The sequence below is a fragment of the Sus scrofa genome, chromosome 1 (assembly GCF_000003025.6).
Source record: "Sus scrofa isolate TJ Tabasco breed Duroc chromosome 1, Sscrofa11.1, whole genome shotgun sequence".
In the NCBI taxonomy this organism is placed as follows: Eukaryota; Metazoa; Chordata; class Mammalia; order Artiodactyla; family Suidae; genus Sus; species Sus scrofa.
The window spans coordinates 215,607,236-215,620,463 of NC_010443.5; the positions used below are offsets into that span (position 1 = coordinate 215,607,236).

The 13,228-nt window shown below is 44.4% G+C and overlaps 1 protein-coding gene across 1 annotated transcript in view; it reads left to right on the forward strand.

The window, feature by feature from the left end:
• GLDC (glycine decarboxylase) overlaps positions 1,619-13,228 on the forward strand; it is a 106,209-nt gene continuing 94,599 nt past the window's right edge. Inside the window, exons 1-2 of the mRNA XM_021063878.1 lie at positions 1,619-2,123; positions 2,649-2,727. Coding sequence (XP_020919537.1) covers positions 1,857-2,123; positions 2,649-2,727 — 346 coding nt within the window. The 5' untranslated portion in view covers positions 1,619-1,856. The remainder of the gene's footprint in view (positions 2,124-2,648; positions 2,728-13,228) is intronic.

Below are 13,228 nucleotides of genomic sequence, written 5' to 3' on the forward strand. Positions count from 1 at the left end.
ACTAATGATAATGTTATCAGTGACTGCAAACACAACTGGGTCAGACAGTTAATCCCTTTAAGCTTTAAGATTACTATCTTAAATCTACTTTACGCATCTGTTACAGTCTTTGTTAAAGTTTATTTAGGAAAACAAACTAAATACTCATTATTTCAAGCAAGGCAGGATTAAAATACCAGGAGTTGGTGCATCTAAAACCACTGGAAGGACTGGAAGAGCAAGAGACAGAGTAGGTGGAACGCCATTATTTTCAGGTCAACTAGTGAAACTCAAGTCCAGGACAGCAAAAAATTCCTGCTGCCCCCTAGGTTGGAAAACCACAGGCTATTTCTGTTGACAAACATAGGGCCCTTGATGTATCAACATGGGTGGCTGGTAAGGAAGCACTTCATATCTGCTGCCATGCATGCATCTGTCTGTTGCTGACAATCAAGAAAATGGTTTCTACTTTTATTACAGTTCCAATTCTCACACAAGTGTATCTTGTTGTCAGAAGACCAATAATATCTAGAATCCTGGAGCCAATCTGGGAATTATAGTTGTCTGGCTTCCAGTTCCTGTGATACATAGATGCTTCCACTTCTCCCCCCTTCCCCCCCCCATCTAGCATAGAGGATATCTCCCCACTTTTATGAAGGCTATAATTTCAATTCCAAGGAGATGAAAAGCTGTTCGTGGGCATTCATCCCAGCCTTTCTAGCTCATCACACTCCCCTGCCCGCCATACACAAAAATTTTGCCTACTGTTTTTTTCATTTTATATTTTCCTGCCTCTCTGCCTAGTCTCTGCCTGTCAGCTGCAGAACTGTGTGCTGAAGATGACTGAAGGACAACACTTAGGAGGAGAAAGAGGACAGGTTCTATTTTTCCCTAGTCTTAGTACAACTCATGTTCTGATGACTTCTGTCATTTTCAAAGTTTATTCTCTATAAAAATCTCAAGAAAAAAAAACTCAAGTGATAGATGATTTACAAAATGTCCAGGTATAGATAATCTCCCAAATGATAGTGCAAAATGTATACTTTTGTTTCTTTTGCATTTTTATACCATACACACGCAAACTCATACAAGCCAGTGAGGGAGGTTGGGGGGAAGAGAGAAAGGGAGAGGAGAGTGTTAGTTTAAGGCTAGTGTTGCGGCAGTGCTTTCAGTGTCTAATCTCTTTTTAAATCCCATCTAGCTGTGTGAGATTCGAAAACCGAAGCTGAGAAGTTGAGTAACTTCCCCACGATTTCCAAAAGGATATAAAAACTCTCATCTGCCTATACTGGTTTCCATGAGATATGACAGCGAAAGATACCTCAATATTAATGGAGACTAACCAACTCTGAGTCTGGCTTCCCTGTCGGAATCATCTTCCATCTCAGCTGAATCTCCCAGGCACTTCCCGATGGCCTCTGGCACGAGCGCATAGAGCGCACCGGCCTCACATCAACAAGAGATGGAGTAAGAACCACCGAGGGTGGCGAGCTCTGGGCAGGAGCAGCGCGACTCCACCGAGGGCCTGAGGAGTGGGTAGGGAGAGGGGGCGGGGGCGGGGTAGACTCCTCCCCTGCCCTTCCTTTCACTCTAATTGGTCGAGCGTTTGCTGGCCCTATCCCCCTGCCCACCCCCAGACCGAAGCTTAAAGTGTGCGGAGCAGGTGCCTTGCGTGGAGTAACAACTTTACGCGCGTGTTCCGGTTCAGCGCGGCACCCATTCATTGCACCTGAAATTCAATCTGTCCTTCCGGTCATTCAGCGGGAAGGGGCTCCAGCTACCCCAGGGCAGCAATCACCCAGGGAACCGCGACCAGAAGAGGGGCCGAAAGCGCGGCTGACCCTCACGGGCCGGGGCAAGGGACGGCGACCACGACCATGCAGACATGCGCCAGGGCCTGGGGGCTGCGCCTGGGTTGTGGAGTCGGAGGCAGCCGCCGGCTGGCTGGAGGCGCGGGGCTCCGTTGGGCGCCTTCGGGCCGTGACAGCAGTAGCGGTGGCGGGGACGGTGGCGGGGACAGTCGCGGGGCTGCGGCCTCGCGCCTCCTCGAGCGCCTCCTGCCCAGACACGACGACTTCGCTCGGAGGCATATCGGACCCGGGGACAAAGACCAGAGGGAGATGCTACAGGCCCTGGGGCTGGCGGTAAGGACCCCATCTCGGCCCTCCGGGGCCTCGGCTCTGCCCTCCCGGGTTCTGCCCTCGCGGCCTCCCAGCTACATTCAGGATCTCTGCTTTGCTCCGCATGGGACTTGCACCCTAGTCCGGGGCCGTGGTGGGGAAGCGAGCCCGTTTTCTCTGTCTGTGTCCCCTAGCTTTCTCCCAGCCGCTTACTTCTCCACCCTTTTCACGCCTCAAAACCGAATTTTTCAACCTAAATTGCCCTGCCGATAAGTTCTAACTTTGCAAAATAAGGACCTCTTGATCTATCCGATTACCTCTGGTTGCTGACTGAAGTTAACCCGGAGTGGCCGTATCACTCCCCCGGGTCATTATTTTTTTTTTCTCCAAGTGATTTTTGGTTTGTTCTTTTTAAAAAGAAACAGTAATTAGACAATTTAAAGGAAGTTCCCACAAGCCTTTGTACATGCAAAATACAGAGGTGACTCTTTTAACTCAGAAGCACTTTCCTCTGCCTTTAGTGTTCACGGACCTGCATTTTAATTTTAGAGCGTTGATGAGCTGATTGAGAAGACGGTCCCCGCCAGCATCCGCTTGAAAAGACCCTTGAAAATGGATGACCCTATCTGTAAGTGACCGGGAAACTCCACTTGCTCTGGCCTATTTGTCTTCTCTCGTCTCTGAAATTTCAGCTGTGTGTTAGGATTGCTCAGGACCCAGAATATGTATAAAAGCGCGAGTACTGCAAGGAGGGGGACACAGTGAAATATTTATTTACCGTAGCAGTCAGTTCTTTATTTCAGGGCTCTGAGAGGAGCCAGGAAACTTCCCAGGAGGAAGGCAGTGCACAAACATGTGTGGAGGACTCCCATCTCTTCAGGCACCTGCCCAGGGCTGTGGTTCTCCCATTCTTTGGCTTGAGAGGTGTCACTTTGCTCCTCAGGATATTCAGAAGGGAAAAAGGATTTGCCTGCAATCAGGCAAATAGGGAAGTGACAAATATGGGAGGCCCAGACACCTGGCCTTCTCTCCCAAAGTTATATATTTGAAGTAGTTTCCAAATGTTCAAATTATTTTACCTTACATCCAAACTTTATTATTTATACCAACTGAAAGGCAGTAGTATTTTTAAAATCTGAGTGATTTTTACAGAACACAAATAAAATTCATGCTTGGTTAAGAAATCTTAGTTTACTCATAGACTCTCCTAGAATTTTATTTTATATTTTAGTGGGCTGAAGATTGCCTTTCAAAGGTATTTTTATGTAAGCATTTGACTTCCACGGACTGAGCAAGAATCCACAGAAACATTCAAGGGGATAGGCAGAGCTGAAGAGATTTAAAAACAAACAAACAAAACCCCAGAATTCTTATGGTTTTAAATCATAAAAGTGCTATCTCTTACTCTCTGTGGAGTCAAGTGAAGAGAAGGCAATTGTTTTGTTTTAGGTTTCGGAACAGAAGGAATGTTTAGAAGGCAATCTTGATTTTGTTTTAGAGAACTTGAGGTATGAAGCAGGTCCAGCTCCAGCTGGCTGATGCTATAACTCAAGCTGTGCTGAGGGCTGCTCTCTTTGATGGTTTCAAATCTGAACCATTTCCCCTGATGTCAGGGACCTTGTTCATAGAAGAAAATGTGCCCTTTTTCCTTCATTGGAATTGAACAAGCCCTGGGGATAGCTGGAAACCTTATCTATTTCAATTTTAGGAGATCAGAATCCTGATTTATTGGATGTTCAGAGTGAAGAGTTGTATGTTTGTGAAGCAAGCCATTGATGAATATTTGAATGAGCAAATGCCTTCCTGAGACTTTCAAAGTCAGGGACTGTTTAGGTCAGCCCTTTTCCAATATACTAAAATAAAATGTTCATGAGCACTGGAGTGGAGGAACCATGTCAAAGCTGTCTAGACTTTTTTTTTTTTTTTTTTTTTTGTCTTTTTGCCATTTCTTGGGCCGCTCCCACGGCATATGGAGGTTCCCAGGCTAGGGGTCTAATTGGAGCGGTAGCTGCCGGCCTACGCCAGAGCCACAGCAACGGGCGATCCGAGCCACGTCTGTGACCTACACCACAGCTCACGGCAACGCCGGATCGTTAACCCACTGAGCAAGGGCAGGGACCGAACCTGCAACCTCATGGTTCCTGGTCGGATTCGTTAACCACTGCGCCACGATGGGAACTCCCTGTCTAGACTTTTTTTAATTCAGCTGCTTGTTTCCAGCTGAATAATTTGAACCTTGGGGTATTCCATTTCTCCTCCTCTCTTTGGAAGCAGGATTCTGACAAATAATTTGCAGTTTAAGTGTATACTTTAAACTAGGCTTCTGTGAGATTTGGGACTGACTCCACCTGGTTAGTCTGAGGTGACTCAGAAAATACTGCAGTCAGAAGTCCCCCCCACCCTGCAACCCCTTGCCCTGAAGTGGGCTGACTCTCCAATAAAGCTGGCTTCTTGGAAGTGAGTTGGGGTAGGGAAGGGGATGTGAGGGGATGGGGGGACAGAATGCATCAGAAAGGCCTCAGTGCTTTACTCAGGTATGCACGGGTCATTGTTAATGAATGTGTTCCATGTGGGGAGAGGAAATTGGTACAGTAACCTTTAGTAGTAGCATTTACATTTACTGGTGGAGCAGCATTACCCAAACTTGATTTCACGTGAATGCTGAATGCCTGTGTTCTTGCTGTAGTCAGAGAGGAATTCTAGACCAAATATTTGTTCGCCTTGTACAGAGAAAACTAATAAGAGCTAGTTATGGGTCTTGAATCCCTCACTGCTTAAAAAAAAAAAAAAAAAAAAAGATTGTGAAAGATGTAAGCAGCATGGAGATACTTGGGTTAGTTCTAATGCATAGCTTTATTTCAAACATTTATGTAGTTCTTACCAGGTACTGGCACTTTTTTAAATAAAAAAAAATTTTTTTTGGTCTTATTTTTGCCTTTTTTCTAGGGCTGCACCCACGGCATATAGAGGTTCCCAGGCTAGGGTTCTAATCGGAGCTGCCAGCTTATGCCAGAGCCACAGCAACACAGGATCCGAGCCATGTCTGCGACCTACACCACAGTTCATGGCAACGTGGGATCCTTAACCCACCGGTCGAGGCCAGGGATGGATCCTGCAACCTCATGGTTCCTAGTCAGATTTGTTAACCACTGAGCCTTGACAGGAACTCCAAAATTTTTTTATTAAAGTATAGTTGATTTTTAATGTTGTGCCAAATTCTGCTCTACAGCAAAGTCGTACTGGCACTTTTAAAAGTGCTTTTCATGTATTAATTTAATCCTTATTACAACCCTGTGAGATAACTACCATTATCCATTTTAAAGAAGAAACCATGGCATACAGAGGATAAGAAACTTGCACAAGGCGGGGTGGGTGTATAAATCAGATAATTCCTTCAAAGTCCTGACTTTGAAGTATCCCATTTATAGGCATGCACAAGTCCAGTCACACTGGGATCACTCTGCCATTTGCCAACTTCACTAGTGGAAATGCAGCAACAGAGTGAGAACACAGTGACAACACTCAGGTCCATTGCCAGGGCAAGCAAAGGAGTGACAGAGGTGCTGACCAGGGCTGGGTATTGAAGGATAAATAGTAATGTCTCTGCTGGACAAGCCTGGGGAAGGCTTCTGCAGCCAGAGGGACCAGAATGTACAGGACAGAGCAGAGTGACCTGACAAAGTCAGGGAAGTACAGATGGTTCATCTGTCACGCAGGGATGCTCCCCTCCCTTGGACATTTCAGGAAGTGCCTTAAAAGAATACCTTGAGCATTAGTTGGCTTCATAGTAAGCCCTACTTCAGAGAAACAAGCAAAGCTACTCAGTTCAAAACCCTATCAGATTCATCCCCTTCAAGTGAATCTCCCTTCTCCCACCTGCATATGCAAAGGGAAAAAAACTAGAAGGATATATGTAAATTGGAACATTCTTTCTCTGGATGGTGCCTTTTTGAATTTTAAAAACTTTCTTTTTAGGTCTGTGCTCGCAGCACGTGGAGGTTCCTAGGCTAGTAGAGCTGTAGCCACTGGCCTATGCAACAGCCACAGTAACTCCACATCCCAGCCACGTCTGTGACCTATACCACAGTGCACGGCAACGCCAGATCCTTAATCCACTGAGGGAGGCCAGGGATCGAAGCTGCATCCTCATGGATACTAATCAAACTTGTTTCCGCTGAGCCACAAAGGGAGCTCCTGGATGGTGCCTTTTTGGGTAGTTTTAGATTTCTTTTTTATTCCTTTACTTGTTCTAGATTTTCTATAATAACTGCGTATTTATTTTGAAATTAATACAACATATAAATACTTTGTTTATGAACCATGCCAATCACTTTCAGCTATGGTCTCCCTCTCTGTGTATTTTCCGTGGAATCATCTCAAACTAACAAGACTGAACCAGTCCATAACTTCACAGAAGCTGCAGAATTTAAAGTTTACACAAAATTGTACATTGCTTATTGTGAGCTTGATTAGGAAGAGAGAGGGGTCACTAAACCCTTTAATGTTCAAGTTATTCAACCAGCAATGAACCAGCTGAGCTGTCAGAATGAGACTTTTAATGCGCTTGTGAGGACTTAATGTTCTAAGCTATATTGTTTAGAGGGGATTTTAATAAATGGTTAATGGAGGAGTGAGCAGAGGGGGGTGTTGTGTAATGTAGCTGTAGGTGGCGACTCTGTCACCCAGCTGGGACTGGGCACTCTCCTGAACTGACCCCAAGGACACAGACAGGGCAGCTATTCCCCAGGCTGTGAACGTCAGTTATCTTTCAGCTGAATTAAAGTCTGTTGTCAAGTGTCTCTCCTTTGGCCATTCTTAGCTCTTTCAGTTCCAGCATATATCAATTATTACTTTATTTTTATCTAGGATAATTCCAATGGATTTTCATTATACGACTATGGAAATAAAAGACAAGCAAGTGGGAAAAGCAAAGGCTGGCTATAGGAGTCAGCCTTGTGTTTTGTAGAGGAGTGGGAAGGTCCTGCAGTGAAAGAAAGGGAAGTTTTCAGGTGTGCCCTGTTGTCCTGGGCAAGCTGTACGTGGGCCAACTAAAGCAGGGCTTCCTATATGGTTGGTTGGTATGCATTTTCGGCTTTGTCTGGTTGGTCCTAAATTAGAAGCAGGGACCAAGATTAGGGAAGCTGTCAGTTACTAGTCGAGTCGTAGCCATTTGGGGCTAGTTGTTAGAGAAGTTATTGTTTATTTTCCTCTGTTGTCACTGGAGATAGCAAAAGATGGCTTTCTGTAAGTTTAACCTGTAGCAGGCTGGTTTCAAGGGTAGTTTGTCCTGAGCAGGTTGCTGCAGATTGTGGGTGAACGTTCTATGATTATCTATGTTCTGGCTATTGTCTATTTGTGTGGCTAGACTCTCAAAACAGAATCTATTCTGTCTTTATATTTTTTTTATTCTTGTTAGGCAGACCCCTGCTGATCTGATACCTTGGACAATCTGTTGCCTAAATTGTAATGTTTATGGCTATTTGTTGTGGGCAAGGCACTGTGAGAAGAAATGTATAAATAAACATAATCATTATCCTCAAGGAGCTTAGATTTTACCTTAATATAAATTGAGACAGAAAGTTAAAATGTCCAAGACATCATAAGAACTATGAATAAAATAGTATGTGTACAGAAATAATGTGGACTAAACAGGGATTTCTTTTTTTAATTTTTTTAAATTACTCAATTAATTTATTACATTTATAATTGTACAATGATCATCTCAATCAAATTTTACAGGAAGGAACAGAGATTTCTTAAAACAATGTAAAATTAAGTTGAAATATGGGAGTTCACATTGTGGTTCAGTTGAAACAAATCTGACTAGCATCCGTGAGGATGCAGGTTCCATCCCTGGCCTCCCTCAATGGGTTAAAGATTGGGCATTGCTGTGGCTGTGGTGTAGGCTGGCAGCTACAGCTCCGATTAGACCCCTAGCCTGGGAACCTCCATATGCCACAAGTACAGCCCTAAAAAGATTTAAAAAATATATGTATATATGTCTTCTGTTGGAAACAAAGACAGTATCTTTACTTTGACTATGTGTTTTTGTGTGTAAATGTTATAAGGAGGGAAACACTCAAAGAAAAAGGCAGTATCTTCATTGAGGAAAAAAAAATGGCCAAATGCAATGTGCAAAGCATAATTATAGAATTGAGTGTTGTAGTCTCACCCTTGATGGAATCTTAATAGCATAATTATTTTATGCTATTAAGCATAATTATTTTATGCTACCTGCATATGGCCTCAGATTTCACAGGACTTGCCCCCACTTCAGATGTCAATCAAAAGTCAGGGCTGTCACCTGCGCTTCTGACCAAAACCCTATAAACTGAACCACCTTTTCTTTTTTTTCTTTTTTCTTTTTTTTTTTTTTTGTCCTTCCTAGGGCTGCACCTGAGGCATATGGAGGTTCCCAGGCTAGGGGTTCTAATCGGACCTGTAGCTGCCAGCCTGCACCATAGCCATAGCAGTGCGGGATCTGAGCCACGTCTGCGCCCTACACCACAGCTCATGGCAGTGCTGGATCCTTAACCCACTGAGCGAGGCCAGGGATTGAATCCACAACCTCATGGTTCCTAGTTGGATTTGTTAACCACTGAGCCACAATGGGAACTCCTGAACCCCGGTTTTGTTTTTGTTTTTGTCATTTTTAGGGCCGCACCCATGGGATATGGAGGTTCCCAGTCTAGGGGTCTAATCTGAGCTTGGGTTCATTAACCACTGAGCTATGAGAGGAACTCCTGGACTCCCTTTTCTGTCTGAATTTTTTTGTTACAGTGGCTCACAGAACACAGAGAAACTTTTCCTTACATTTACCAGCTATTATAAAGGATATTATAAGAGATACAGGTGTACACCCAAATGAAGAGGTATGCAGGGTGGAGTCTGGAAGGGTCCTGAGCACAGATGCTTTTTCCCCATGAAACTGGGATGAATCAATTTCCCAGCACAGAAATATATTATCCATCCCAGGAGCTCATCAAATCTGTTGTTGTACAGAACTTACCCTGCAGCCCCTCCCCCCTTCCCCATCAGTGGGTGTGCCTGAAAGTTCCAATCTTATTTTTTTTTTTTTTTTTTTTGCTATTTCTTGGGCCGCTCCCACGGCACATGGAGGTTCCCAGGCTAGGGGTCGAATCAGAGCTGTAGCTGCCAGCCTACGCCAGAGCCACAACAACTCGGGATCCGAGTCACGTCTGCAACCTACACCACAGCTCACGGAAACGCTGGATCGTTAACCCACTGAGCAAGGGCAGGGATGGAACCCGCAACCTCATGGTTCCTAGTTGGATTCATTAACCACTGCGCCACAACGGGAACTCCTAAAGTCTTTTTTTTTTCTTGTCTTTTTAGGGCCGCCCCCAAGGCATATGGAGGGTCTCAGGCTAGGGGTAGAATTGGAGCTGTAGCTGCCGGCCTACACCACAGCTCCCAGCAACACTGGATCCTTAACCCACTGATAAAAGCCTGGGATCCAACCTGTGTTCTCATGGATATTAGTTGGATTCATTTCCGCTGACCCAGGATGGGAACTCCTAGACTATCATTTTTAAGCATTAAAATGTTTTGGACTATCAATCTAAATAATGAGGTAAACTCAAATTACCAGATATTTGCGTTTATTTGGGAATAGCAAAGGAATTGCAGTTTGGGAGACACATGTTATAGACGCTGCAAGCAAGTGAGGGTCTAGGGCGAACTGTGTTTTTTGGCAAGGAGAACAGAGAGGGATTTGCAGCCACAGCCCAATCAGTAAGTTTGTTGCCTGGAGTGTGGAGAGATTCTTGGCAGAAATTCCTTGGTCCAGAGGTAAGTCTCAGTTTGGTGTAGAGCAGATGTTTACAGAAACCCAGTCATCTCAGTTCTTAATTTTATTTTTCGTGTCTTATTTTTGATTGGTTCTTAGACATGTGAAAGTTCCTGGGCAACTCACTCCATCTTGCATCATAGTGGTCTTGGAGAGATAGCAGTGAGTAATGGCTTGGAGCAAGAACTTAATTTTCTCTTCAGGAATTAAACTTGGGCAGCCTGGATGAAAAACCAGGAATCCTAGCCAGTAGACTAGCTAGAGGGTAAAAGTAGAATTGCCCTGATTCTTGCCCCCTATTGAAAGCAAGAATATTTTAAGGAGGCAAAGACTGTGAAAACAGGTATAAAGTTTATTGTTAGAGTCACAGTACAACATGTGGGAGAGCACACACAAAGAAGCAGTTTATTTAAGTCAGAAGCAAGGCAGTATTACACAGCCAAAAGAGGAGCAAGGGTGCGGGCATCCCCCTGAGTGAGGAGTGTACCGGAGGTAGTTTTATGTAAGACCGTTCTTCTGGGTCTTTGTTTACCTTTAGACAATTATCTTGTTTTATTTCTCACACCTGACTGGACACAGAACCCTCCCCAATATGCGTGTGAATATTTTGTTAGAGATGGATGCCAAAGCAAAGGGTGCCAGGACAGTATCAGGACTTATTACAGACTGGTGCACCCTCCCTTTCTGACCCCAGGAGTGACTGAAGTGGTCATCTTACCTTTTTACTCCAGCAGAGCTCAGCTCCGGCAATTAACTTTTTCCTTGAAGTGTCAAAGAGAAACAAGGCCCAATTTACTCTGCCTGATAAAGTCCCAGCTTTTCTCAGCCCAGGGGCTCATCTACCTCCTACCTCAACAGCAGTGACAGCACTGGATCCTTAATACACTAGGCTACCAGGGAACCCTAAGTTCTGTTCTTCTGAGGGAGCATGTGTGAGATTCTTCATTTCATACATTTGGTTTCCATTTTAAATTGAAATCTTTTTACAGGACTTTATTTTTTGACATACAAAGGATACAAACATGCTGACATATAGTGATGAGAGGCCAAATAGGTCATGTGAAAGAACTTAAAATGTTTTGTTTTTGTTTGTTTTATTACTCAAATGAATTTGTCACATCTGTAGTTGTATAATGATCATCACAATCCAATTTCATAGGATTTCCATCCCACAGCCCAAGCACATCCCCCCACCCCCCAAACTGTCTCCTCTGGAGACCATAAGTTTTTCAATGTTTATGAGTCAGCATCTGTTCTGCAAAGAAGTTCAGTCTGTCCTTTTTTCAGATTCCACATGTCAGTGAAAGCATTTGATGTTGCTGTCTCATTGTCTGACTGACTTCACTTAGCATGATAATTTCTAGGTCCATCCATGTTGCTAAAAACGCTGGTATTTCATTCCTTTTAATGGCTGATTAATATTCCATTGCGGGAGTTCCCGTCATGGCGCAGTGGTTAATGAATCCAACTAGGAACCATGAGGTTGCGGGTTCGGTCCCTGCCCTTGCTCAGTGGGTTGACGATCCAGCGTTGCCGTGAGCTGTGGTGTAGGTTGCAGACGCGGCTCGGATCCCGCGTTGCTGTGGCTCTGGCGTAGGCCGGTGGCTACAGCTCCGATTGAACCCCTAGCCTGGGAACCTCCATATGCCGCGAGAGCGGCCCAAGAAATAGCAAAAAGACAAAAAAAAAAAAAAAATATTCCATTGCGTATATGTACCACATCTTCTTGACCCACTCCTCTGTCAATGGAAATTTAGGTTATTTCGAAGAACTTAAAATGTAAAACAACTCTTCCCTCTTCATCTTGGATTGTGGAATTCATCCAGCATCATCAAGATTTTATATAAATGATATTAACAATATTTTAAAAAGTTGGCTCTTTGCAAAAGTTACTATATTCATTATGTCTTGCTTTATAAGAAATTACTGCAGGACTTCCTGCTGTGGCACAGCAGATTAAGAATCCAGAATTGTCTCTGTGGTGGCGCAGGTTGGATTCCCCAGCCTGGCACAGTTCAAGTACCCAGTGTTGCTATAGCTGTGGCTCAGATTCAATCCTTGGCCCAGGAACTTCTGTATGCTGCATATGCGGCAAAAATAAAAAAATAAAGAAAGGAAAGAAATAATTATGAAACTCTGGCTTAAAACAACAATGAACATTTATTATCCTCATGGTTTCTGTGGTTGAGGAATCCAGGGGCAACTAAGTTAGGTGGTTCCAGTTCAGAGCCTCTCATAAAGCTGTGGTCACATGTTGGTGGATTCTCCACCAGGGCTGGAGGACCCACCTCCAAGATGGCTCATTCACGTTGTTGGCAATTTGATGCTGGCTGTTAGTGGCCCTAGTGCCTTTTCACACAGGTCTAGCCACTGACTGCTTGAGTGTCCTCACAACATGGCAGCTGGATTCCTGCAGAGCCAGTGATTCAAGAGAGAAGGAAAGCCAGGCAGAAACTCTCCTTTTTATGACCTAGTCTTGGAAGTCCTATGGTATCACTTACATCATTATAAGGGTGAGTCACTAAGACTGCTCCATATTCAAAGGAATGGGAAATCGTTTCTACCCTTTGAAGGGACGAGTATAAACAAGATTGTAGAAATAATTTTTTTATAGATGTTCTTTTTTTTTTCCGTTTTTTGCCTTTTCTAGGGCTGCACCTGCGGCATACGGCTGTTCCCAGGCTAGGGATCTAATTGGAGCTGTAGCTGCCAGCCTGTGCCACAGACACAGCAACTCAGGATCTGAGCTACATCTGCAGCCTACACCACAGCTCACGGCAACGCCAGATCCTTAATCCACTGAGCGAGGCCAGGGATTGAACCCGAAACCTCATGGTTCCTAGTTGGATTTGTTAAAACCACTGAGCCACTACGGGATCTCCAATATAGATGTTTTTTTAAGAGCAGTTTTAGGTTTCATAGCAAAATTGAGCAAAAAATAAGATTCACACATACCCTTTGGTTCCACACATGCCTAATAACCTCTCTCGTTTTCAACATCCCCACCAGAGTGGTACATTTTTTTCAACCTACATTGACACATCATTATCCCCCAGAGTCCATAGTTTACATTAGGGTTCACTCTTGGTGTGTATTCTGTGGGTTTGGACAAATGTGTAATGACACGATTCTACCACTATAGTAGCATACAAGATGTTTTCACTGCCTTAAAAATCTTCTGCAGGAGTTCCCATCGTGGTGCAGTGGTTAACGAATCCGACTAGGAACCATGAGGTTGCAGGTTCGGTCCCTGCCCTTGCTCAGTGGGTTAACGATCCGGCGTTGCCGTGAGCTGTGGTGTAGGTTGCAGACGCGGCTC